The sequence below is a fragment of the Centroberyx gerrardi genome, chromosome 1 (assembly GCF_048128805.1).
Source record: "Centroberyx gerrardi isolate f3 chromosome 1, fCenGer3.hap1.cur.20231027, whole genome shotgun sequence".
Lineage (NCBI taxonomy): Eukaryota > Metazoa > Chordata > Actinopteri > Beryciformes > Berycidae > Centroberyx > Centroberyx gerrardi.
The window spans coordinates 28,401,359-28,426,200 of record NC_135997.1 but is presented as its reverse complement, the minus strand read 5'-3'; the positions used below and the strand labels follow the sequence as shown (position 1 = coordinate 28,426,200).

General features: G+C 43.7%; 1 protein-coding gene across 1 annotated transcript in view; it reads right to left on the bottom strand.

Moving 5' to 3' along the window:
* Positions 1-1,574: 1,574 nt before the first annotated feature.
* Positions 1,575-24,842, bottom strand: part of LOC144538482 (uncharacterized) — a 36,754-nt gene continuing 13,486 nt past the window's right edge. Inside the window, exons 5-9 of the mRNA XM_078282612.1 lie at positions 21,852-22,035; positions 19,768-19,963; positions 17,179-19,510; positions 15,387-15,451; positions 1,575-1,677 (exon numbers count right to left, since the gene is read on the bottom strand). Of these exons, the coding sequence (XP_078138738.1) occupies positions 1,606-1,677; positions 15,387-15,451; positions 17,179-19,510; positions 19,768-19,963; positions 21,852-22,035 (2,849 nt within the window). The 3' untranslated portion in view covers positions 1,575-1,605. The remainder of the gene's footprint in view (positions 1,678-15,386; positions 15,452-17,178; positions 19,511-19,767; positions 19,964-21,851; positions 22,036-24,842) is intronic.

Below are 24,842 nucleotides of genomic sequence, written 5' to 3'. Positions count from 1 at the left end.
GCTGAAGGAGTAAGTTAGTGGGGGGCGAGAGAGAGAGATTTCCATTTCAAAGAAGTGAAGCTGACTCGTCCCAGCTGCTACAGAGGACGCACCCCACCCCCCCACCCCCAAATCCCTCCATTTTAATTCCCTCTGACCCGCCTGCACTTCGATCAGTGTCTTGCTCTCTTTCATTCTTTCCTCATTCCACCTTACCTTCCTTCCCTCTTCCCCATTCCCTCTTTCAATCAAGTCTTGCCTTGCCTCCCATCCTGTCTTCCTTCCTTCTTTTTCTGCTCTTTTCCTCATTCCTTCTTTCCCTCCTTGCCTTTTTCTTCTCATCCATTCGAACCCTTTCTTTCTTTCTTTCTCTGTCTGACAGACTGGTGTTTTCGTCTGTTTTCCACGACAGATAAAAGAAGGTTTGTTCTCAGCCTGATCCAGCTCCTCTCATTGATCTGTTGGTCTTTTTATTGAGAATGGGTTCTCTGCAGACTGACTCATCTCATGGAGGTCTAAGAAGCCTTTATTCTCTTCTTGCTGTGGCTGTTGACAGATATATCCGGCCGATATTGGCTTTGGATATCAGCCAGTTATGTCATCTATGATGGAGGTCCCTCCCCGACCAAAGCTAGTCTTCATTGTTGAAGTAAATAAAGGCTCCAATGATTATTAGACGTTACACAGAAATAACCATCTCTGGCTGCAGATATCCCACCTATCTTTGTTATTTAAATACATGACATATATGGATTGGAAACATGAACTGATCATAACTTATCACCCACCTAAAAGAATTTCATTTGCATGGGTTTCAGTTGAAGGTTTTAGGTTCCCACGATAGTCTAAATGCTATTTCAGAGGCTTTTCCACCCTGACAAAAACAAAATCTGGGGGAAACACTGCATGCTTGTCATTTTTTGGCATGAAAATGGTCAAAGATATTCAACATTGGCACAAAACATTGGCTATCGGCAGCTTCACTGGTCTTCAAAAATTCATATTGGTTGAACCCTAGTGTTACGTCTGATGCATATTTGGCTGATCTCAATTTCCTCTTTTGGGTAGAAAATCAGCAGACGGAGCCTCTTGAGCTATTTTTACATTATTGAATGCAGCATGAGAAAACTGCTGTCCAGATACTGAGGTTCCTCTTATAAATTTAATCAAAGGGTTTAAATGCCTTTGCTTTGTGTCAATGTCACTTCGCAACACATTCCTCTCTACCAGACAGTTTGGACAGTCACCAAGTCAAACATCAGTTTGCTCTGACTCTGAATAAAGAATTGAAGAGAATTTAACATGATTTTTTAACCAATACAGAATGTTCAACTTAAAGGCGTTTGTCCCCAATGGGAAAACTTGCAGTGTGGCTTATAACAGATACATCTTAATAATCACAAATAAAGACATAAAATACAGAAGCATACATACATGACATTAAAAAACAACAGAAAGAGAATTAGACTGAATGAGAGACATTTCATGAGCAACTAAGTATACCCACTTCCTGAAATGAATGAGCTGAAAGCTAATTGTCTTCAACCTAACCGACCCCCAAACTGTATGCCGATCCATTGTGATCCATGCTGTCTATCCTGGTCAGTGGGGTCAGATCAGTAGCAGCTAGCGGTGTGTCTTACCTGTGTGCTGAGTGCTGCTGGGTTGAAGGAAGGACGCCTCCTTGTCTCGATGGATCTGCAGAGAAACAGGAAGACACTACATCAGTCTCAGCTACATGTGACCGTCACCCACAGAGAAAAACAGCAGAACCAAGATACAGACCAGCGTGGCGGTTAGGAAACGTTACCCAGAACACAGGATGGGAGCCGATGAGCAGAAAAAACATTTATAACCGCAGGCTTTGTTAATAGAGATTATTAATCTGGTTTAGTTGCTACACTGTGGCTCCACCTCCAAGAGGAGCTGTTTGGAAAGATGTAGCTTTGCTCTGATTTCAGCCTTCAGAACTCACAGTCACATTGACACTCACAAGCTCACACACACACTCTAACGTACACACACACACACACACACGCACACCGCCTGTCAGAGCTCTGTGGTTGGCTGTAAACACACAACGCTGGGGCTCTGCTTCCTCTGTGGTCTGACTGTCTACACAACAGCTGTGTGTGTGTGTGTGTGCGCGTGTGTGTGTGAGTGTGAGAGAGAGCAAAAGAGCTTGTTTTAGCTGCAAAAGCCACAGCCACCCCCCTCCTCTCAGGCAACACAAAGGCTTCAACAGTTTGGCCGAAGCTGGGCGGATTTGACTGACAGCTCTGAATGTGAATCTAACAGAGACTCAGAAAAGCTCATTGTGTTTTAATGAACTCCATCAACAAGACGTAGATACAGACGGCAGGCTTTTGCCATGAGCTTTGACTTTGAATGTGTCATTCACACAAGCGGAGTTAACCAAGACAGATTAATAATATGTTAACACAGCCAGATTGCCAAAACCAAGCTCTTCAGCAGAAGCTCCCACTGGAAGCATTAATAAAGGTCTGCTGGCTGAGAACATGGCGGTTTTTTGGTCAAGTGATTTCTGGTAACTGAACTCAGCTGAAGATGCAGCGGAGCTAAAGGAGGTAGCAGAGTTTAGATGTTGCACCTTGTTAAGTGACACGTAATTTCATTTATGCCGGAGACCCCCCACCCCCACACACACTCACACACCTCTATCCAAATTACACTATATCTCCCTCTTTCTCACCATGTGTTCCATTGTAATTCCCTCTGATCCGCTCACACTTTCTGCCTCATTTACCCTCCTTCTTCCTTGCTCCCTCTCTTCCTCCCTTCCCATTCTTTTCCAATCAACTCCCTACCCCGGTCCACCCAGTTTCACCCTGGCTCAGATCAACAGGCTTTAACATGACGCTGTAACCTTGTCTGTGTCAGACTGATCTGAAAGAATCTTCCAGACATCAATAAGAACAGATCACTGATGTAAAGGCCACAACAACCTTTCATCTGGCAGAGGAATCAGAGGGACAGAACACTAACAGATGGACCATATTCACACATACACAATCCTGAATGATACAGGGAACTGAAATTCTGAAATATATATATATATATATACACACCAACATAAAATATGTTAATAGGGCATTGGTCCACCATGAGCTATTAGAACAGCTTCAGTGTGTCTTGGCATTGATTCTACAAGTGGCTGGCCTGTATTGGAGGGATGCAACATTATTCCTCGACCAGAAATTAAAACATTTGGGGGCTCGTTCATAAAACTCCACGGTAACAGAATAGCGGCGTGCAAAATCTGCAACACTGTAATTTTACTTAATTTGTAAATTTACCACAGCTGTGAATACCGTGACAGAGCCACGTTACCGCTGTGTTGTCCTCAGCTGTAGGCCGGGAGACAGCCAATCAAAAACAACATGTTAATTAAGCTTTACATATTTAACACCTGTGTGTCAGCGCCATGGACCTCATAGACGTGTCACCCTCCCTCCTCATGCACTCCTGCTGCTGCAGTTACAATGTTGGCCATGATAAACTGAATCATATCAGATGGAAACTGGCTTTTATAACTGCAATCAGATCGGCAATTAATAATTAATTAATTACAAAGCCAGTGTGTGAGTCATACTTATTAAACATTTTCACGTGTTTCCAATGATAATGAATGCCCTGGAACACAATGTAACTTTTAATAATTGAAATCTGTTTTCATTATTTAACATACATTTCTACAGTATACTGTCTGACTAGAGCAGGTGGTATTTTTTGCGCTGCGGTGTGTGTTTATGAATCGCTTTCACAATATGCAAATGATCAAAAGGGGTGGGACTATGGGGAAAACATCAACAGTATTTCACATTTATGAATGAGAGAACACCCTACAGTGACGGTATCTGCCCCTAACATCACACTAAACCTGCCGGGGAGTTTTATGCCCCTTGGTGTTTTGATGCTGGTGGATCATGCTGGCTCTTCTTCCAGCCATGGTAGCCAAAATAAGGGCCAGCATTGTTATACAGTGCATGACCCTAAGCATGATGTTATCATGCCTTCAATATACTTTGTAGCCCTTTGTATTTTCTAAAGTGTTTTCGTTAGTTTGGAAGTTATGTGCATCGTCATACATACAGAATATTAAGAGTTAAAGGTTAGAAGGACCTGGGAGGGGAGGAAGTGTGTTAACTCCAGAATTCCAGGGAAACTGCAGTTCCTGAGTTTCAGTCAAACCCCACTGAGACGTCGTCCTTCCAGCCACTAAATGGATCCTATAGCACTTCCCCAATCAGAGGGTCTGGACACTCCTCTGGTGCATTAACAAAATAAACCCTGTGTCCGTAAAGCTGAGGTTCCTCAGTGAAACACTAAAGCCTGAATATCAGCGAATTTCACTGAGGTACAAGAGGGCTGAAATGAGTGAATGTTTAGTCTTCTCACTAAATCAAAAGAGGAAGTGAAACAGCAGAGGTAAGACAGGGTAAGAAAATAGACTTACAACGGAGAGAGATTGTTAAGAATGAAAACAGGAAAGGAAATCAAAACTGAAAGACGGAGTATACTGTAGTCCTATCAGTGAGAAAATACAGAACAGAGACAGACAGAGAGAGATAGAAAAAAGTAACAAGGCAAAAAAAAAAAAAAAAATCAAAGACAGAAGACAGAGAAAGATGAGTGAGTCCCAGCCGGCCAGGTCAAACCTCCCAGAATGCTTTGGGGGTGGGGGGTGAGAGGGCTTGGCACAGTTTTAAAGCAATTAACCCTCAACTGTCACACAGCGCTCTATTGACGGGCCTGTTGGGACCCAGAGAGAGGAAACACTGGGCTCTGTTGTCCAGGCCTGGGAGTGGTAGATGTGTGTGTGTATGTGTGTAACCATGACACTGCGACCATGCACATTCACTCATAAAAACCCAGAGATAGACACACACACACACACACACATATACACACTGGCACCATGCACATGCATTTACATCAGTGTTGTATTCACGTGCACACATTACACGCATTTGCTCGTTCTCTTTCTGTAGGGACACACACACACACACACACCACAGCACACAAGCACACACAAAAACCCAGCACACACAGATGCACGCACAGACAGCATATGCACATGCACACACACTAGCTAAAACACACACATGCGCACACACACACACAGGCTTCTCTTTTCCCACAGCTGTGTTCAGATATCAAACAGAGCCCACTGAGAGAGAACAAACACGCTGACGAGGACAGATTAGCTGGTCACGTAGGGCGCGCACACACACACACACACACACACACACACACACACACTACTCAGAAGTGACTGGTAAATGGTTGCCAGTGATTGCAGCAAAATTGCAGAGGCTAGACGGCTTTACTTTAACCTGACTCTAACAACAGAGAACTGTAGTCGATAGAGAGGACAGTAGGCCCCTCCAATAGAAATAAAAAATACTGCGTAAAAAAAATACAGCTTACTGCCAAAATAAAGGAAGCACCAACATAACGAGTGTTAATAGAGTGTAGGTCCGCCAGGAGCCACCAGAACAGCTTCAGTATGCTTTGGCAACCGTATTGGAGGGACGCCACACCCTGAGCATGATGGGATGTTAACTCATTAATTATCTCAGGGAACAAACGTGTGTGGAAATACCTGCTTTAAATACACTTTGCATTTACTCATATATTTCTTTTGTTTTGGCTGTAGTTCATATTATTCGATGATAGGAGGGATGGTGACCATATGACTGAAGAATGAAAGAATACAAGGCAGTCTGGATGAGAGAGAGGCTTCTTCAGTCTTTCCCTCCTCATCTCCTTTCTCCTCATTCAGTCCAGTGATACATCTTCATTGCTCCTCTGATATAAATTATTTAGGAACATGTCTTTCCTCTTGCCCCCCCTCCACAGGGAGGTCAGAGGTCAGCCTCACCTACAGAACAAGACTCCTGGAGCTGCTAGGGATTCAGTGTCTTGCTCAAGAACACTTCAGCAGGGAGGAGGTTTGAGCCTGTGTCCTCTAGCTGAAGGACGGTCTATCTAAACACTAGACCACCCTGCTGACCATTTACATTCTAGTCATTTCTGTGACTGGCTCAGCAAACCAGTCAGTTAGCGAGGAACCGGTCCCCCCTCTGAAAGCTGGCAGCCCACATGTGAACAGCCCAGTGCATATTTGTAGTGTCGGGGGAATGTAAACTGTACCCAATAAAAACACATCTGGTTTAAAAATAAAGAGGAGGGCCAGTGTGTACGCTGGAGGAAGGAGGCCTTGGACCACCGCCATGTTTCTAAGTAGGCAGGCGGCCACAGACTCTGCAACAGACAGAGAAGGATGCCGTGGCTGACTGAATGACTGTTTCTAGCCAGGTTGTGTACGCGGTTTGATCCCCGAGGGCTGCCCACAGCGGCTGGTAGGCAGAGCTGAGGCAAAGCTACACACAGCTGCAGCTTGGAAGCGCCCTGGATTCATCTTACCAGACACTTAAACAGGTGAAAAGCAAACAAACGACCCTGCAAGACACAATGCATCAACCGCTTCATGGGGCACTTCATCTTACATTTCAACGCTAATGAAAATCATAATAATAAAGTGCTCTTCTATTGCTCCCTGTAGGGAAATCCTCTTTCCTCTTCGGAGGTCAAAGGTCAGGCTCAGCTACAGAACAGCAGCTCTGGAGCTGGTAGGGATTCAGTGTCTTGCTCAAGAACACTTCAGCAGGGTGGGAGTTTGGACCCGGGTCCTCTGGTTGAAGGACAGTCTTTTAATCACTAGATCACTTTAATCACTAGATTATCTTATCCAAGGGTCAGAGGTCACAGCACCCAGACTACAGAGGGAACAAATATTCCTTTGACCACAGAATGATCAAGGATGGAGAAGTGCTACGAGAGGAACTAAGCGCCCCGGAGAAAAGTAGAAAGATTTAGTTTTTCCCTCAAAATGTGTTGAGGTATGTGATGTACTACTAGTTAGTAAGCAAGACTGATTCATGTCCAGTTAGTAGTTAGTAGACTGATTCATGTCCAGTTAGTAGTTAGTAGACTGATTCATGTCCAGTTAGTAGACTGATTCATGCAGTTAGTAGTTAGTAGACTGATTCATGCAGTTAGTAGTTAGTAGACTGATTCATGTCCAGTTAGTAGTTAGTAGACTGATTCATGCAGTTAGTAGTTAGTAGACTGATTCATGCAGTTAGTAGTTAGTAGACTGATTCATGTCCAGTTAGTAGTTAGTAGACTGATTCATGTCCAGTTAGTAGACTGATTCATGTCCAGTTAGTAGTTAGTAGACTGATTCATGTCCAGTTAGTAGTTAGTAGACTGATTCATGTCCAGTTAGTAGACTGATTCATGCACAGTTAGTAGTTAGTAGACTGATTCATGCACAGTTAGCAGTTAGTAAACTGATTCATGTCCAGTTAGTAGTTAGTAGACTGATTCATGCACAGTTAGTAGTTAGTAGACTGATTCATGTCCAGTTAGTAGTTAGTAGACTGATTCATCTCCAGTTAGTAGTTAGTAGACTGATTCATGCACAGTTAGTAGTTAGTAGACTGATTCATGCACAGTTAGTAGTTAGTAGACTGATTCATGTCCAGTTAGTAGACTGATTCATGCACAGTTAGTAGTTAGTAGACTGATTCATGTCCAGTTAGTAGTTAGTAAACTGATTCACTTCCAGTTAGTAGTTAGTAGACTGATTAATCTCCAGTTAGTAGTTAGTAGACTGATTCACTTCCAGTTAGTAGTTAGTACACTGATTCATCTCCAGTTAGTAGTTAGTAAACTGATTCACTTCCAGTTAGTAGTTAGTAGACTGATTCATCTCCAGTTAGTAGTTAGTAGACTGATTCATGTCCAGTTAGTAGTTAGTAGACTGATTCATCTCCAGTTAGTAGTTAGTAAACTGATTCATCTCCAGTTAGTAGTTAGTAGACTGATTCATCTCCAGTTAGTAGTTAGTAGACTGATTCATGTCCAGTTAGTAGTTAGTAGACTGATTCATGTCCAGTTAGTAGTTAGTAGACTGATTCATCTCCAGTTAGTAGTTAGTAGACTGATTCATGCACAGTTAGTAGTTAGTAGACTGATTCATGCACAGTTATGTGTATGGTGAGTGCAGTGATGATGTGTTCTGTGACTCCAGGCCAGGAGGGATGCTGGGATGTGAAAGCTGGTTGGAATGAAGTCATTTGGCTAAATGCCTGTTTCCATCTGAGGCCAGAGGAAACCGTTAGCACTGCCGCTTTTTCCCACACCGTCACCACTCTCTCTCCCTCTCTCTCCTGCTCACTCTCTCTCTCTGTCTCTCTCTCTCTGTCTCTCCATCTCTCTCTCTCTCTCACACACACACACACACACACACACACACACACAATCTCATCATTGTTATTTTACCCATATGGTGAAGAGAGGAGTTGACATCAGGAACCAGTTTAGAAAGTGACAGATCCACTTCATAGATATTTACCTCCCAGTACCTCCCAGTCCACACCTCCCATTACATCCCAGTCCACACCTCCCACTACCTCCCAGTCCACACCTCCCACTACCTCCCAGTCCACACCTCCTACTGTCTCACAAACATACAGTTGAGATGCTAGTCTGTCTGTATAGATGTAGCACTCTTAACTGATATAACGCAACTACTGTACAGACTGTAAGTTTATGGAAAATACTTCAGACATTTATCAATCCATAAGGTCTGATCAAACTATCTTCCATGCTGCTAAACCAGGCTAAGTGTCTATGTAGAAATCTGGCTTAGCACATGTTTGTCATTGGGTAAATCTAGTGGGGACATCCCATCACTGATGTTTGGTTGAATTATACCCACAACACCTCCAGAAGGACCAACAGAAGGACAGAACCAATGGAAAAATCCAAAGTACACTGGAAAAATAAAAAGGGGTTCTATATAGTGCAGGAAAACGGTTGTTTAGGCTTAAAACATAGCAGAACCCTTTTGGGTGCTATAGAGAACTATTTCAGAAACATTCGGACCCTTTAAAAATGTATGAAATGTCCCAAATCAGCTACAAGAAAGAGCCACACTTTATTATAATTTACCATATTTTAAACAAATCAGAGGGTTTTTTCTACCCACTACCCACCTAACCAAAACACTCTGGAAGAACCTTTGTTTTCCTGCGCAAAGTGCCAGATGATCTTGCTTAATTACTCCTAATTAAACCGGCCGAGCGTCATTAACTTTTATGCACAATCCTTCAACAGAGAAGATGGATTGAGTGCAGGCATTCGTCTTAGTGTTGCACACAGCATATCCATGCAGCGTACAGAAACCACACTCCACCCTAAAATAATCATTGCTCTCCGGCTGGAGGGCCATCAACAACCATGCAATCATCTCCCAGGGTGCAACACAGCAAAACCCGTCACAACATACCAGACAGACGGCTACACGTTTGCCAAAGCATTTTGAAGTGGTATGTGACCGCTTCAATCAGCTCATGTTTATGTTTTACTTGAGGAAATAGTTTATTCTCAACATGTTTTAGGAAAAAACTTCACTTCTGATGAGGTAGAAATTGAGACATACTACTGCAGGCCTTTGCCATCAGGACTCTTTAGGACGACCTGCCTGAGAAGCTGTGAAATCACCTCTTAAAACTTACTTTTATAGACTTGATTTTATGTAATGATCTTTTATTAATTGTCTTTGACCTCCCTTTTATGGTTTACTTTTATGTTGCCCTGCCTTGCTTTTATATTTCGTCCCTTGCTGTCAGTGCTTTTGTCGTAAATTTTATCTGTTCTGAAGCACTTTGCAACTCTGTTTTGAAAAGTTCTATACAAATTATTAGTAGTAATTGTAGTAGCAGTATAATCCTACTGAACAACTTTGCTTGAAAGTCTGGATGGGTAGCCTACCTTTATCAGAACCACGTCCACAGCTCTCTCTCCCTTGGCGCAGAGACTATACCTCCGCTTGTGTCGTTCGTACATTTTCCCCCAAAATATCCAGAGCAGATTTTCTGAGCAGAAGGTTAAAATCCAGCAGGAAAACACTGGTGAGGAGAAGTGAAGCTGTCTGCTAAGCTTCACATCTGGCTGCAGAACCAGCCTTCCACCAGACTCTTCCACTGACTCTGCTCCCTCCCTCCTTCTCTTCTTCCCTCCCTCCTTCTCTTCTTCCCTCCCTCTTCTTCTCTTCTCTCGCCTCTGAACTTCTCTCCGTGACTCCTGCCCTTCCTCTCTCGCACTCTCTCTCTCCCTCTGTGAATCAGTGTTATGATCTTAGCTCTGGGTCAGCCAATAGGAATACAGGCTTCTCTGTGACAGACAGACAGACAGTGTCAGTCCTACACTACTACAATACTACAGTATTACAGTAGGACAGGATCAACTCAGTAGTAACTGCAGTACCCTCAGTGTAATAACATTAACAGCAGATGTGGTTCTAGTTCTCAGGATGCTGCTCTTTGAATGGAGTTGCGGGCTAGAATCCCACTTCTGACCAGCACACCCTGTATATAAGTGGTTTTCAACAGAAGGTTTTTTGTTAAAAATAAATCAGCAGCTGGAGTGATTGTTTGGAGCATGAGCATAATCTCATGTACCCTACCAACAATTTGATATTAGCTTCACACGTTGATGCAAACTAGTTTCATTGGCTCCACAGAGGGTTAACTCACTCACGTTCCAACTTGTCTGGGAACAAAAACACATTTCTATTGGCCCTTGTTCACTTTGCTCCCGCCTCCCTTTCATTTGTTTATGTGATTGGCTGAGTGGCTTGACTGTGTGAAGTTAGCTGCTGCAGGAGAGGGAAGCTGTACAGGCAGACAGTACAGCATCATGGTATCAGATAAAAAACGGTCATGCAGGTTTAATTGAAAGTGTAGTGACATGTAAGAAGAGCCAAGAGTCCAGTCTAACTGACTAATGAAGCAGAAATTCTAGTAGCCTTGCTTGATAGGAATAGCATGAGCTAACTAGACCAGCAAAAGTGAATTTACTGGTCTAGTTAGCTAGATTAAGAAACGAAATGAAGTTGTCACAATATGTGCTGCAGGGTGAATTTGTTCCAAGACCGACATCATATCCTGGCTATTATTTACTAGTTGGCCAAACAAGAGGCGAATGAATTATTTTTGCTAGCCTTGTACAGTTTCAAATCCTGTCTGGCTAACAGTGTTAGCTACATCAATTTATTTTCTGACCGAATCTCTTGCAATTCTCCTTTTAAGTAGCATGTCATTGTGGTTAAAAATAAATATGAATGTCAGAATTTTTGTTTCAATTTAGAAAATTAGTCCTGAAAAATATATCTAAAATATATCTAAATGACATGTTTCAGACGTACATGTGTACACTGATTCTATTCTAAACTTGTGTCTAAAAGTTTGTGTTCAAGAGCACTACACCGTCCTAGAAATCTGTGTTGAAATGCGTGAAATGTGATTAAAGAATGTCAAATATTTCTGGGGAGGACCCCCAGACCTCCCACCCATTTGTGTCCCCAACACTTTACAAATCAAACTTACACTCTTGTGTTGGAGTGACAGCCTGTACACTCTGGTAGAGAACCTCCTGGTTGAGATTTAAATGCATCCAGATCTGTGTTAGTCCCTGAAATGTGAATCCAGCTCTGACCTCCTGTCATCTGCCGCTCTGTCTGCTGCTCCGGTAGGACTGTGGTGTGAATCCCGGCAGCCTCAAACAAAACAACCTCTCCCCTCTAACTCCCACCCACGCCTCAGCCTCACCCCACCCACAAAACTCACCCTGGGGAACCTCCACAGAGCACCAGGTGTTTCCCAGTTCAGAGAGACACTGCCATCAATCTGCTGAACCAAATGAACCAAAGCAGTGACTGAACCGAATGGAGGACAAACAACAAACAGAGAGACAGAGAGAGAAGGAGATAAGGTCTGATAAGCCCTTATTGCTCTCAATTTTGGAATTGTTCTATGCTATTATAGATATTGGTGAGTCGGTACAATTGTATAGTACCTGTTTTCATGGCAAATAATTCTTCATCGTGGTTTTGAAAGTTGACATTTCCATACTGTTTTGGTAATATAGTTTCTGATTAACAGTCATGATAATAAAGTAACTGGGTTGAACTGAACTGAGAGGAGAGGCGGGAACCTGGATCTCAGGATGAAGCCCATTAACTCCCCCAACAACTTCCCAGCTTGTATTACTCCATCTTTCCACATTATTAAGAGGAAAAAGCTATAGAGCACACACACATACACACACACATATACACGTAAGCATTCATATTAAACAGAGCTGCTCAGTCACATGGCCTGAACTACTAACTGAACATACACCTCTCTCTCTCTCTCTCTCTCTCTCTCTCTCTCTCTCTCTGTGTGTCAGTTTGTTTTATTGGCCTGACAGGGAAGAAACCAATGTTGCCAAACCAATGTCTCTCTCTTTCTTTCTATTCTTATTCTCTTAGTCCCTCTGTCACCAATTTTCTCTCTCTTATAAATGCACTTGCACGAAAATGTACACATACATAGGAAACATATGGCGCACATATAGCCTACCGACCAAAACACACACACACACACACACACACACACACACACACACACACACAGCCACATGGCTTCCTGTTCTCAGAGCTCCGCCCCTTCTTCTCTGTCCTGACCTCCCAGAGTAAACACTTCCACATTTTCCCCTGGAAGCACACACACACACACATACACACACACACACACACACAGATGCATGCCCACACAAAGGCATGTATGCATATATAAAAAAATTGCACGTGTACATAGACACACACATAAGCACATGTCACACACACATGCAAAAGTACACAAAGGTGAAGCAGCATTTCACCCCTCAGTGATGAAGGACAACAGTTTGGTTAACATGAAGATATTCAGCTAGCTGCACTGTGCTGCGTTTCTCTGCTGTCATATCAGTAAAGACAAAAATGATTCATCCTGTTGAGGTTTTCACTTCTGTATGAAGAGAGAGCAAACAGCACCATGTCACAGGTTAAGCAATGTGTCCATGTGTCCTGTTGAAGTGTCCTTGAGCAAGACACTGAACCCCTACCTGCTCACTCACTGCAAGTTGTTCCAAAACATCAAATGTAGAAGACGCCATACTGTACAAGAAAGAGTTAACTCAAGTTAAGTCAACCCAAGCTGAAATGATCTGCTTTCTAACTGTCAGAACACTGACAAGCGCTTCATTATTTTAATTATATCATTAACCTTGCTTGTCGTCTCATGCATCTAGTTGATCTGATTCCCACCCTGCTGTGTCTACTGTCATTTACATTCTGTTATCCAGTCCAGTTTTTTCTTTGCTGTTGTCTGGAGTTTTTGGTGTTGTTGAGATGTTTTAATAGACCCCTTTGTTCTTGTTTTGTTTTTATCTCACCTGTAGCTGATTGGTAATTGCGGGTCTTCTTCCTTTGTGTTTAGCACTGTATTAGGCTTGCTGGTTCATTATCATCTTTTAAATCACTTCTTAAAATGCACTTTTATGTGACTGTTTATGATCTTGCCCACTTTTAATCTCGTTTTGTTTCTTAGGTTTTCTTTTAATCTGATTACATTTTACATATTTATTTAATCTTGTTTAAATGCATTTTCTCTTGATTGTGCTTCTTATTTTTATCTCCTCATTATGTATTTTAACATTCTTGTTTTTATGTCATTCTGTAAAGCATTTGTAAACTCTGCTTTTAGATAAGTGCTTTATATAGTTAAGGTTATTATTGTTTATTATTATTAGTAGTAGTAGTATATTTTGTATCAATCTATTTAAATCACTTTGCATCTATGTATTATTGCTGTACAAATAAGATAAACTGGGTTTTTAAGGTGTCTCCTGTATGAGTGGGGAATATTCCTCACCTCCACTCCTGCTGCAGTTTGTTCAACACCAGCATGGCTCCAAATTGCCTCCAGATCACAGAAATTACAGGACATTTCAACTGGATCAAATGGCAGGTCATTAAATTCTCTCTCTCTCTCTGTTGAAGAGGGGAATCTCCCACGAAGGCATTAAGGCCACGTCGCCCTCTGCTGGCGACCCCCCTGTCCTGCAGACGGCCTGCGTTTCCTGCAGACTAACATCTGGCATTCAGAACAAGCCGGCGACCTAGACCACAACCCAGGAATAAGCAAAGCCACTCTAGTCTATGGCTGCTGAGGAATCCATCAGTCAGCAACATTTCAGAGTAAGGCCTCGTCTAGTGGAGATCACATCCATGTGCTCGGTGGCTGAGCTGAGAGTGAATGAACTGCAGGGAGTCAGCGGCCAACATAACAGAATAACGTGACAAACAGAGTCTCCCACAGGACAAGTAAAGACCTTGGATATCGGATATTGCATTTTACATTGTAGGCTTTTAGCTGAGGTAGGGGTCTTACTACAGGACACTTCAACAGGACCCATGGTTGCTGATTGACACATGCATGGCTGTAATTATCACAACAGAAAAATATGGATGGCTGCAATTTCCAAATTGAAAGACACAGCAGTTTCTTTCCTCAGAGGTAAAGATGTTCCAGACAGCTTCCTAAACCATCTGATGCTGCTTGGGAGCAAATCCTCCCTTCCTTTCTACCCATACCCAACATTTAGTACTCCAGTATTTTTCTATTGCTGAAGAAGAAATTGTGCAAAAACTACAAACATGACAATTCATGACGAAACAACAATACATTAGAAATGCATAGGATGTTTGTCCTTTGCAGGCCTGTGGTCTTTAGGCTACAGAACAGTCTTTCTACCCACTGAGTTACCTTGCCGCCATGATGACCTATGTATGCTGTATGTACATTTTACAGTTACATTTGGGCATGTAGCCGATGCTCTTATCCAGAGTGACTTACAATGAGTGCAACAGTAGAATAACTTTAAATTCCTAAACCACACCAACATTAAAACCAACCAAAGAGTCAATTCAACTGGGACATCACACTGACTCTCTCTGCAGTAGTGAAATGATGGATATCTTCCATCTTTCACTTCCATGAAGGGAATCAGCAATATTTCATTTGTGGGAAGTTGATAATAAGCAGTAGCTCAGTCGTTCACTTGAACTCTATAGAAACAAATCAAACTGCCACATCTATTGCAGGCAGTAAACACATCTAACCTGATTTCTGACAAGATAACAGTTACCAATCCAAATGATGTGATGTATCCCTTGTGCTATTAAATGTAATCTCTAAAGAAACCTGGTTTGGATGTTAAAGGGAAGTGGTGCAGATATGTCATAGGGTTTATCAAGTTGACTCCTCCCTTCACAGATGATTGGGTGAATTAACCCCACAGCACCTCCAGAGGGCCCAGGAACACCCAGTCAACACTGACAGTGTCTCTACAATAGATCTAGATTCAACATACAAAAGGTTGCTTATCAAACCCTAGGATAGAGCAGAGCGTGAGGCTTATCAACGTTGTAGAGGCCTGAAGCTTACCGTGGAAGAGTCTTCCTCCTCCCCTGGACCATCCATCATGTCTTCAGACATGGCAACATCCATCTCTGGAGAAATGTACACAACACAATACAATCATTCCAACAGCAAACTCTCTGTCAATGAGAAGTAATAACAAGTGTTCAGAGTGCCTAAACTCAAGAGTAAAAGAACTAATTTATCCTCACTGCAAATAGACTCATTAGTTTGCTTGTGTAATGATGTAGCATCTTGGGTCCATATAAAAACTGCTCTTACTATCAATTACTATTTGTCTATACAGTATACTGCTGTGACTGTGTATGTGTTTATATTATTAAAACCTGCCTGCAAACCAAATTTCCCTTAAGGGACAATAAAGTTTTGAAGTGAAGTGAATTCAGCATTATTGAATGATAAAAGACCAAATGGTCCAGAGAGGGTATAATTCTGACTTCCTATCTGAGATGGATTAAAAAAATATAGCTTGCTCAGCTCATGTAAGTAAACATGAGCTGGGGAAGAAAAGTCCCCAAAATGACTTTTGATAAAAACAAGAGAACACATTCTGAAAACAGCCTATTAGATGTTTTTTTAACAATTGTGGGAATCAGAAATAGAAGTTCAAATCTTTATTTCCAGATCATGAAAAAATCAGAAAGCTTTTTCAATGGCCTTTCTCCATAACTCTGAGCGTCTGATTACCTGTTGTTAGGCCACGGTCAGGCTGTAAATATACCCCCTCCCCCTTCATAATGACTCCCTATTCTCTATGTGACGCACAACACCAATCTTGTGCTTGACCTTTCTTTATTGGACTTGGGTCCAGCACAATTATTCCTGATGAGTGAAAATTGCAGGCGCTGGAAGCTCATTTAAAAGAACAGAGACCTCAGATAGGCAGCTTAAAACTCTGTAAGTCTCACTTCCTGCTCCGTGAGAGTGTGTGTGTGTGTGTGTGTGTGTGTGTGTGTGTGTGTGTGTGTGTGTGTGTGTGTGTGTTTTAGCGAACCCAGCCTACTAATACTGTGAGCCTGAGACTTGGTCACATGCACTGGTAATGTGACTGTGCCTGCTGGCATATAGCAAGAGTGTGTGTGTGTGTGTGTGTGTGTGTGTGTGTGTGTGTGTGTGTGCGTGTGTGTGTTACAGAGAGAGCAAAAGAGAACATCTGAATATAAAAGTGTTGTCAAACTACACATGGCTTAAGGTATCAAAAACATAAACTATCTCAGTATTTCCTGTTACATAACATGCCCCAACGTATTGCAGTGTCCCAGCATGCAATGTTGTGCTACAATTATTGTGCTAATCTCACATCTTAAAGAAATGCATTCTACCACAACCCGTTCCTTGAATAAAGGACATTTTGCCACTGCATGCATCAAACAAAGCAAACAGGCAAGGCAAAACATGTCTATATATTGTCTTGTTAAGAATAGCAATATATTATAACAGGCTGTCACACAAAACTTGCCTAGAAGCCAAAGACCTCTCTGTGCACAGTTAAGGTCAGCTACATTGCCTTAAGCTATGGAGAGCAACTGCCATTGGCCACCAGAGGAGGACTGAATCTGTCTTCATGTGATTTGGGAGAAATTGAGTATGAAATTCAATTTCAGATGATTCTAAATGACTTGAGATAGGTTTGAGAAAAGGTGGATTGTATGTGGCAAATGCATACTTTGTTTGTATGATACCTGAGTTTGTTTAGGAATATGGTTTTAAGACGCATATTGCACAGCGATGTATGGATGTCTTAGGCTGAAATAATCAACAAATCACACTGAAATAAAGTCAATTAATGTTCCCCCACCTTGGATAGGACTGGAATGGCAGTTTGAGGCTCCATCCACTGCATCCAGAGGATTTTCCATCACCTCCTCTGGAGAAAACACGTCCTCAGCCAGAGGTTCACTGGATGCTCCATCCTCAGGTGAAGGTGGCTCTGCTCCCGCTGCAGTGACATCTGCAGTATCTGAAGCCAGAGTGACGTCCTCTGATGAAGACATAGTGATCTGAATCCCAGAGTGCCTTAAGCCCTCGTCAGTATCGGCTTCAATCGACCTCTCATCTGCTGTCATCTCTAAATTTTCCTGTCTACGTTGCCGTAGCGCCAACTCTGTCTCTCCACTTTCCTCTGCTGAAGCCGCCTCACTGGTCTCTGTGGGCCGAATGTCTTCCTCAGCTGTGCCAGTCACTTCCCTCCCTTCTGCAACAGATGGCCTGGGTTCAAATAAGACCCTCGCAGTGACCTCTGCCGCTGAGTGCTCTTCCTCGGTCTCTAGATTCAGGTCGGAGCCGTTGGCCTCTACGGTTTCACATCGATTCTCGCCGACCTTCACCGCCGGAGTGTCCCCGCTCTCTGACAACACCGGGCCTAACGACAGATCCTCTTTGGAAAGCTCTGGAGCCAGTGTCTCTCCTGTCCCCTCAGGACTCAATGGCTCTATTGTATGGAGGGTTGGTGACAGTTGTGATTCAGGCTCAGTGCCAGCCTGCCTGCAGTCCGTCACCGTCAGCGCATTGACAGTGCTATGCTCCAAGGGGAGCTCGGGATCCATGGGTAGCGAACGCTCATTGCTTTCACCATGCTCCATGTCATTTTGTTCAGCCATTTCGATTCCAACTGAGGCCAACTCCGCTATTTTGGTTTGAATCAAGTCCTGCTCCTCCATGTTGGGTCTGTCGGTTTCCAGGGCCGGCTGGAATATTTCTGTTGTGGAGCTTCCCACAGATCGGAAACTGTCCTCCTCATCGCTGGAGAGGCTGTGAGTCGTCCCTGAGTCCAGGTGAGCTTGTCCGTTACCTGAGCTGGGCATTACTTCGGCTGATGCCTCAGAGTTGACTAGATCTATCTCTGTACTGTTGATAGAGTTACTCGCAGTGTGAAAATCTGCTGTACTTTCTACAGATGTTTCTTCAAGGTTGTCAGGTTCATTCAAAGGCAAACTGGTACTTTCTATATCAGCTCCAGGTACTGCAGCCTGTTCAACTATACCGGTCGACACAGAGGTATCTAACTCTTCACCACTAGCTGCTCCAGTACAATCCCTAGAATGGCATCCAGTTTCTGGAGCCAAATGACTGCTACCATCAGCCAAGCCCCACTGTTGCTCCGTAGAGTAATCCCTAACAGCTGTTTCCTGGTTTTGTTCCAGGCTGTTTATGTCTGGTGGAGGTTCCCCCTCGTGGAGGCCCGCTATCATGGGACATGGACCAGCAGATTCAGACAGTACCTCCTGCGTTACATCACTGCAGTCTATCAGAGAGGGGTTGGGGAGGTCCACTGGGGTTGAGGTAAGGTCCATTAACCCTTCGCTCTCTGGTTTCTCCTCGTCTAAAGAGAGGTTGTCACAGAGCTCCTGGCTGTGTTGCATCTCCTCCTTTTGTAAATCCCCCCCTTCCTGGGAGCAGTCCTTCATGTCTGAGTCAGAGGTGTCCGATGCCTCTGAGTTCTCCGATGACTGTGATTGGCCCATGGCTGAAATCGTTGTGTGTCTACTGAGCGGTGCCGGATCTCTGGACTCCAAGTCCGTCTCCTCCTCCTTCTCCTTCTCCCTCCTCCTGACGGTGCTCTCCTCTGCTTCCTGCTGGGATCTTTCCTTCCCCTCTGTGGCCTCCTGTCCTTCCCGGATTACAGTCTCCCCTCTATCAGTTTCCTCTGTCTGTTTACCACAGGCTGGTGCTGGGGTTCCCACAGTGAGGCTCTCCCCTTCTGCCCCACTCTGTGCTCCTTCGCTCCTATCACACAAGCTCAAACTCTGGTCGGCAACAACAGGCTGCTCCCTCACCTCCTCCTCCTTTTGGCAGTAATCTCTCTCAGTGTTTGGACTGAGACACACCCAGTCCTCTGGGGAGCCGAGGCCATGGTCCGGGGGGCGTTGTTCGGAGGTTGGAGGACTTAGAGACAGTCTCTGGTCTCTCTCTGCATTCCCAGCCTCACCATCTCCACCACCAACAACACTATTGCTGCTGTCCTCTGGGTAGTTTTCTATCAGACTCCCTTGGGTTGGTGTATCCAGGCACTCTGATGCTAAAATCGGCTGCTGTAGTCGCTCCAAACAGGCTGTCTCTGTTTCTACACCGTCACGGCATTCAGTAGCTGTGTGCAGAGACTCAGACTGCAGCTCCAGTGTAGAAACTCCCTATAGAACAGAGAGAACAGGACAAACATTTCCCTCAGAGAAACCAATAGAGCTGTTCTGTAGTTCTTATCACTCGCCAACTCTGTGGTTGCATAAGGTGTTCCACCAGTCATACAAACTAAGCTTGAAGGTTAAAAAAATGAGGGCAGTGAAAAGGCAAACAATGATTCAGCGTCAACAGTTAAAGCGCTCCTGGATAAAGCCAACATGGGTAAAGTGGAGCTAGCATGCTAAAAGGGCAGGGTGGCATGACTCACCTTGGCATGGAGATGGCAGATCAAGTGTTGCAGCTGCTCCACGCTCCTCTGCAGGGTCGGGGGGTCGCGGCCGGGGTAGATGCCCAGCGTCAGGGTGTGTGTGTTCAGTCTGGGGAGGTGACAGACCACCCTGGCATCTGTAGAGACTGGCTGGAAAGTCTCTGTCCCTCTGTCCGTCTCTCTGTCCGCCTCAGCCCTGCCGCAAAACAAACACTTAGATCACCCCGAAAGCTCTGTGATGCGATTGGCTAACACTGTAACGAACTGCCTTAAAAGGGGTTTAACTGTGATGTCACCACATCAACACCCCCCGCCCCCGCCTTTCCTTCAGCAATCAAGGTTCATTGCTGTTGATTTTTTGCTGTCAGCAGAGGGTTAGAAATTACCAGCAGGCATTGGTCAAATGCTTTGGCAGGTAATCAACCAACACATGGAGTCCTATTCTGTTCTAATAATGCTGTTGACTGGTAAATAGTGAAAGTGGCTGGTGAATTTTAAGGTGTACCAGCCACTGTGGCCGGTGGACCAAAAAAGTTAGTTCCCTGCCCTATGTCTACAGTAGTAAAATAATCCTGCAATGCCTCACTTGAAAACCATTTCACATCAGAAAGCTTTCTGAGGAAAATTCCCTCCCTCTGCTGCATTTGTTCTCAGTGATGAAGGTAACAGTATGTGCAGTGTTTTGTTCATAAAGACAGCGGTGTAAAAGGGAGACACCTCCCAGCCAGGCAGATCTGCTTACGTAATACTGGGTGGAGTGGTTCAGCTCCGAGGCCTGCCGGCTGAGGTCACCAGCTAGGCTGCGAGTGACTTCACTTTTCATGAGGGAAATGCAATTACTAACACATAAAGAGAGAGCTGTTCTGAAGCAACTTAAACACATGGCTTGCCAATGGGTTGGCGCACTAAGTGGTAGTTGTCTTTCAGCTTGTACTATCTTCATCCCAAGTTAAGTGAAAACTATCCAGCAGCAGATAAGTAGACTGCTAAAGACATAAAAGGGGTCCATTTCCACTTAACGCCATGTCTCAGTCCATTTAGCACAAAGCAGATTTCCATCCCTCTACAGCTTAACTGTAGAGGTTTCACTGGTTTCATTACTCACTCACAAGAAGACATTTTCGGGATAATACCTGACAACCGCAATCACAACATATACTTCCCTTCTCCTTATACTCTGTATAGAGAGCGCTGCAGTGGGTGTGTCATCATAGGGTTACATGGTGAGGGTTAGGTTTGTGGAGAAGTATTACTACAGGCCAGTAGACACAGGAGTCAAAAACAAAGCCTTTGTGTTGTGCAACAGTTTCCCATCTCTCTGGATTCCCATGGAACAATACTGGGAGCCCACAACTTTTCAATCTGCCCTCAACTATCCGACTGCAGCTAAAAGTGCTAAGCTCGGCCGCGCTGTGGCTTTGGTGGTGATGTTCTTGGGATACTTCTATTGTTCAATGAAGACAGCAGACAAACAACGTTGTCCTAAAGGACCTGGTGAAACCACGTCATCTCTCCTCTGATGTACTGACATCAGGCTGTTTGTACAGGGAAGAGGGCAATGTTCACTGAAACTGAGCCAATCTCACTGTCAAACAGAGTGGAAACAGTCTGGATGTGAGGACAAGTCAACATATTTCCACCTGAGGAGAGGTTCTTAATCAAGTCACAGAGAGAGGGAGGAAAAATGCATAACTTCCTGAGGTATTCTAGAGCAAAAGCCTTTTCAACTGAAACTAAGCATGCTATGTGACAAATCCTATCAACAAAAGTGGAAACTGCATGCATCACAATAACGCAGTCAGATATTATTGCCCTAATGCCGTGCCTGAGGAGCTTAGACTGGCTAGATCAGTGTCATCCTTTAATTCACTTCTCAAAACCCATTTGTACAAAAAGGCCTTTTCATAATTTGACTTGGTTTTATCCTGCATTTTTTCCCCCCTTTTCTCACTATTGCTGTCTCTTTTCATTGCCTGTTTGTTAAGCACTTTATAACTTTCACTTTAAAAAGAGCTATATAAAGAAAGTTATCTTTATTATAAAACAGCCTTTGATAATCATTATGAGATCAGGTCAGTCCTTACTGTGTGAGGAGCTGCTGGAGGCGTTGGTGTCCTCGCAGTGCTGCGATGGCGGAGGGCGTGTGGCCTTGTTTGTTGGCCAATCGCAGGGCTTCTCTGGCTCCGGACTGCTGCAGCATGAAGAATGCAACCCGAGTCAGCCCTCGACGCGCCGAGAAGTGCAACAAAGTCTCCTGCGGATCCGGATCTGGAGGAGGGATGGAGGGAGAGAAAGTTGTGAGAAATAAAGAAAAACAGAAAAATTTTAAAAAAAAGAAAGAACGAAACGAGACAAAGAGAGAAAAAAGAAATAAAAAAAAAACGACTGTGCTGCTGTCCAGGCAGCCAATTTGTGATCCAGTAGCTGACATGCCACCGCTTCCTGCAGCTTAGCAACACCACAGTGCCGCCTAATTAAACCAGTACAGGGTCCACAGTGTCCCAGTGTAAATCACATTTCCACCTTTACAGACTGAGGCTGTCAGGAACACCACAGCCTGTCTCTGCCAGTTCACACACTAGGGTTCAACCGATATGGGTTTTCAAAGGCCAATACCACCATCTTTGGATTGAAGCTGCCGATAGTCAATATTTTGTGCCGATATTCAAGATTTTTGAAGATTTTCATGCAAAAAAAATCACAGAAATTGTCATTGTTCAGTGTTTATTCTTGCCAGGGTGGAAAAGCCTCTGAAACAGCATCTAAACAATTGAACAGTAAAACACTACTACTACCACTACTACTACTACTACTACTACTACCACTACCACTACCACTACTACCACTACCACTACCACTACTACTACTACCACTACTACCACTACCACTACCACTACCACTACTACTAGATTAATAGATCAAAATGCATCATATATATCATATCAGAGGTTGATGACACTGACTGGACCAGATCTGAATTTGAATTAGAGGCTAATATCGATGCCATATATCATCTAACTCTAAAGAACACCATGAAACACTGCTATCCTCCCCTACACACCCACAAAGACAATATTTGAGATCCATCTTTGTGCCAAAGCAGCAGGCTGTCAGGTTGTTGGTGCAGCTCCCTGTAGCATTAATGCCAGGCTCACTGGCTGCTAGAAAATCCAGGGATCTTTTCAGCTTAATTAGCATCTGTGTAATTAAATCTCCCTCTGCTTTGACTGGGACAGATCATCAGGATATGTCTGGGCCTGAAGGAGCTGCCCTGTCTTTTCTGTTGATGTTAATGTCGGGTAGGAAGAGAGAGGCCTATCACTGCCTGGACCATAATCAAATTGTCAATTTGGAGACACAAAGGCATCAGGAGATAAGTGGGAAAGCTAGACAGATATTTTTCCACACAAATCTTGCCTAGTGCAGCTTTAAGCAGTATCCAAAGTTAAAAGACTTTGGAGAAGATTGAAAAAACAATTGAAAATGGCAACAGAACAGTTGAAATGGTCAAAAAATAAACTTTCTTTTCTGTTTATCGGCGGTACGATAATCCATAATTTATTATTCATTTGCTGCAACATTTCACAGAGCTGGTTGTGTCTGCTGGTGAGAGGTTTCACTCCATTTGCTTGCTGGCCAGTCTGTGCCAGCCCGCCCTGATAAACCTCACGCTAATTGATCAAATTAAATGCTCCAGTTAACCGAGTTGGGCCGGACTGCAGTGCGAGATGCCAACCAGCGGCAGGAAATGCCTTGCTGCTGGGTTTCAACAACGGTTCCTCCTCCTTCACCAAGCTGGCACAACGCGAGAATTACATTTCCATAATGTAGCTGGAGGGGCATCTGGGATAGTTACCGCTATCTGCCAAAATACAGGAATCACCAACATAAAGTGTCTTAATAGGATGTTGGGTCACCATGAGCAGAACCGCTTCAGTGCTCCTTGGCAATGCTCCTGCTGCAGCACCGTCTGTGGACTGGTGATGCAAATAGGATGCAGATTTTGCACATCCTGTATATGCCATAAATTAATGGATTTGTTTCTTCATATCCTCATAATTTTCTTACTTGTATAATGCATATATCGAATATTTTTTGTACGTCATACATTTCATTCATTTCCCATTATCTCTCAGAATGCTACTGTATGATATTTTGCACACCTTGCATACATGCTGTAATTAATATTTGCTGCATTCTTATTTATTTTCTTTTGCTCTTGGCTGTATCCTATTATTATTTGCTGCTGCAACAACCCAATTTCCCCACAGAGATCAATTAAGTTTCATCTTATCTTATTTTACTGGAGTGATGCCACACCCTAAGCATGATGGAGTTTTAACTGATTAATTATCTTCCATACCAGATCTTTATTGAAGCACTTGTTTTCAATACACTTTGTATCCCTAAAATATTCAATAGCTTTCTTTATTTTGTTAGCTGCATTCACTGAGGAAGCGTTAAATAAAAGAGACGTAAATTACAGCCTCCGGGCAGTGATCATCATCAGGCAAACAACCACCAATAGAAACAAACATCTATTTTCACAAAAGCATTCATTTATGTCTTTTTTCCTTAAACACCCTATCCTTATAAAACTTACACACAGTTTAATACTACTTACTATGATATACACTATGCATTTATGTCCTAAAGATGTAAAGAGAGGTAAACTGAATGTTGGTAACTGTTCGTTTGTTGTTGTTGTTCGCCGTTGTCGCCGCCATGCGCTGTTCTTTTGTGCCGGCCAGGTGAAGTGAATTTCCCTCGGGACAATAACCTGTGCGGTGTGGCGAGATCAGTGACTGCTGTGTGTCAACAGCGTGAAGGATGACTGAGATAAACCGGCGTCACCTCCACCTATAGTCCGCTGCTATCCATCATCTGACACATCTGATAAATGGAGAGCGGAGCTGCACTCCTCTTCCCTCCCTGCAGTTCACCGTCACCGGGCTTCTTGTATTGAAGCGGTGACATATTGTGAAGCACAGCCTATTAGAGCACACATCACTCACCACAGCAGGAAGCCGCCTTCCACATTAACAACATGACAACTGACTTCAACGCACGCCAGG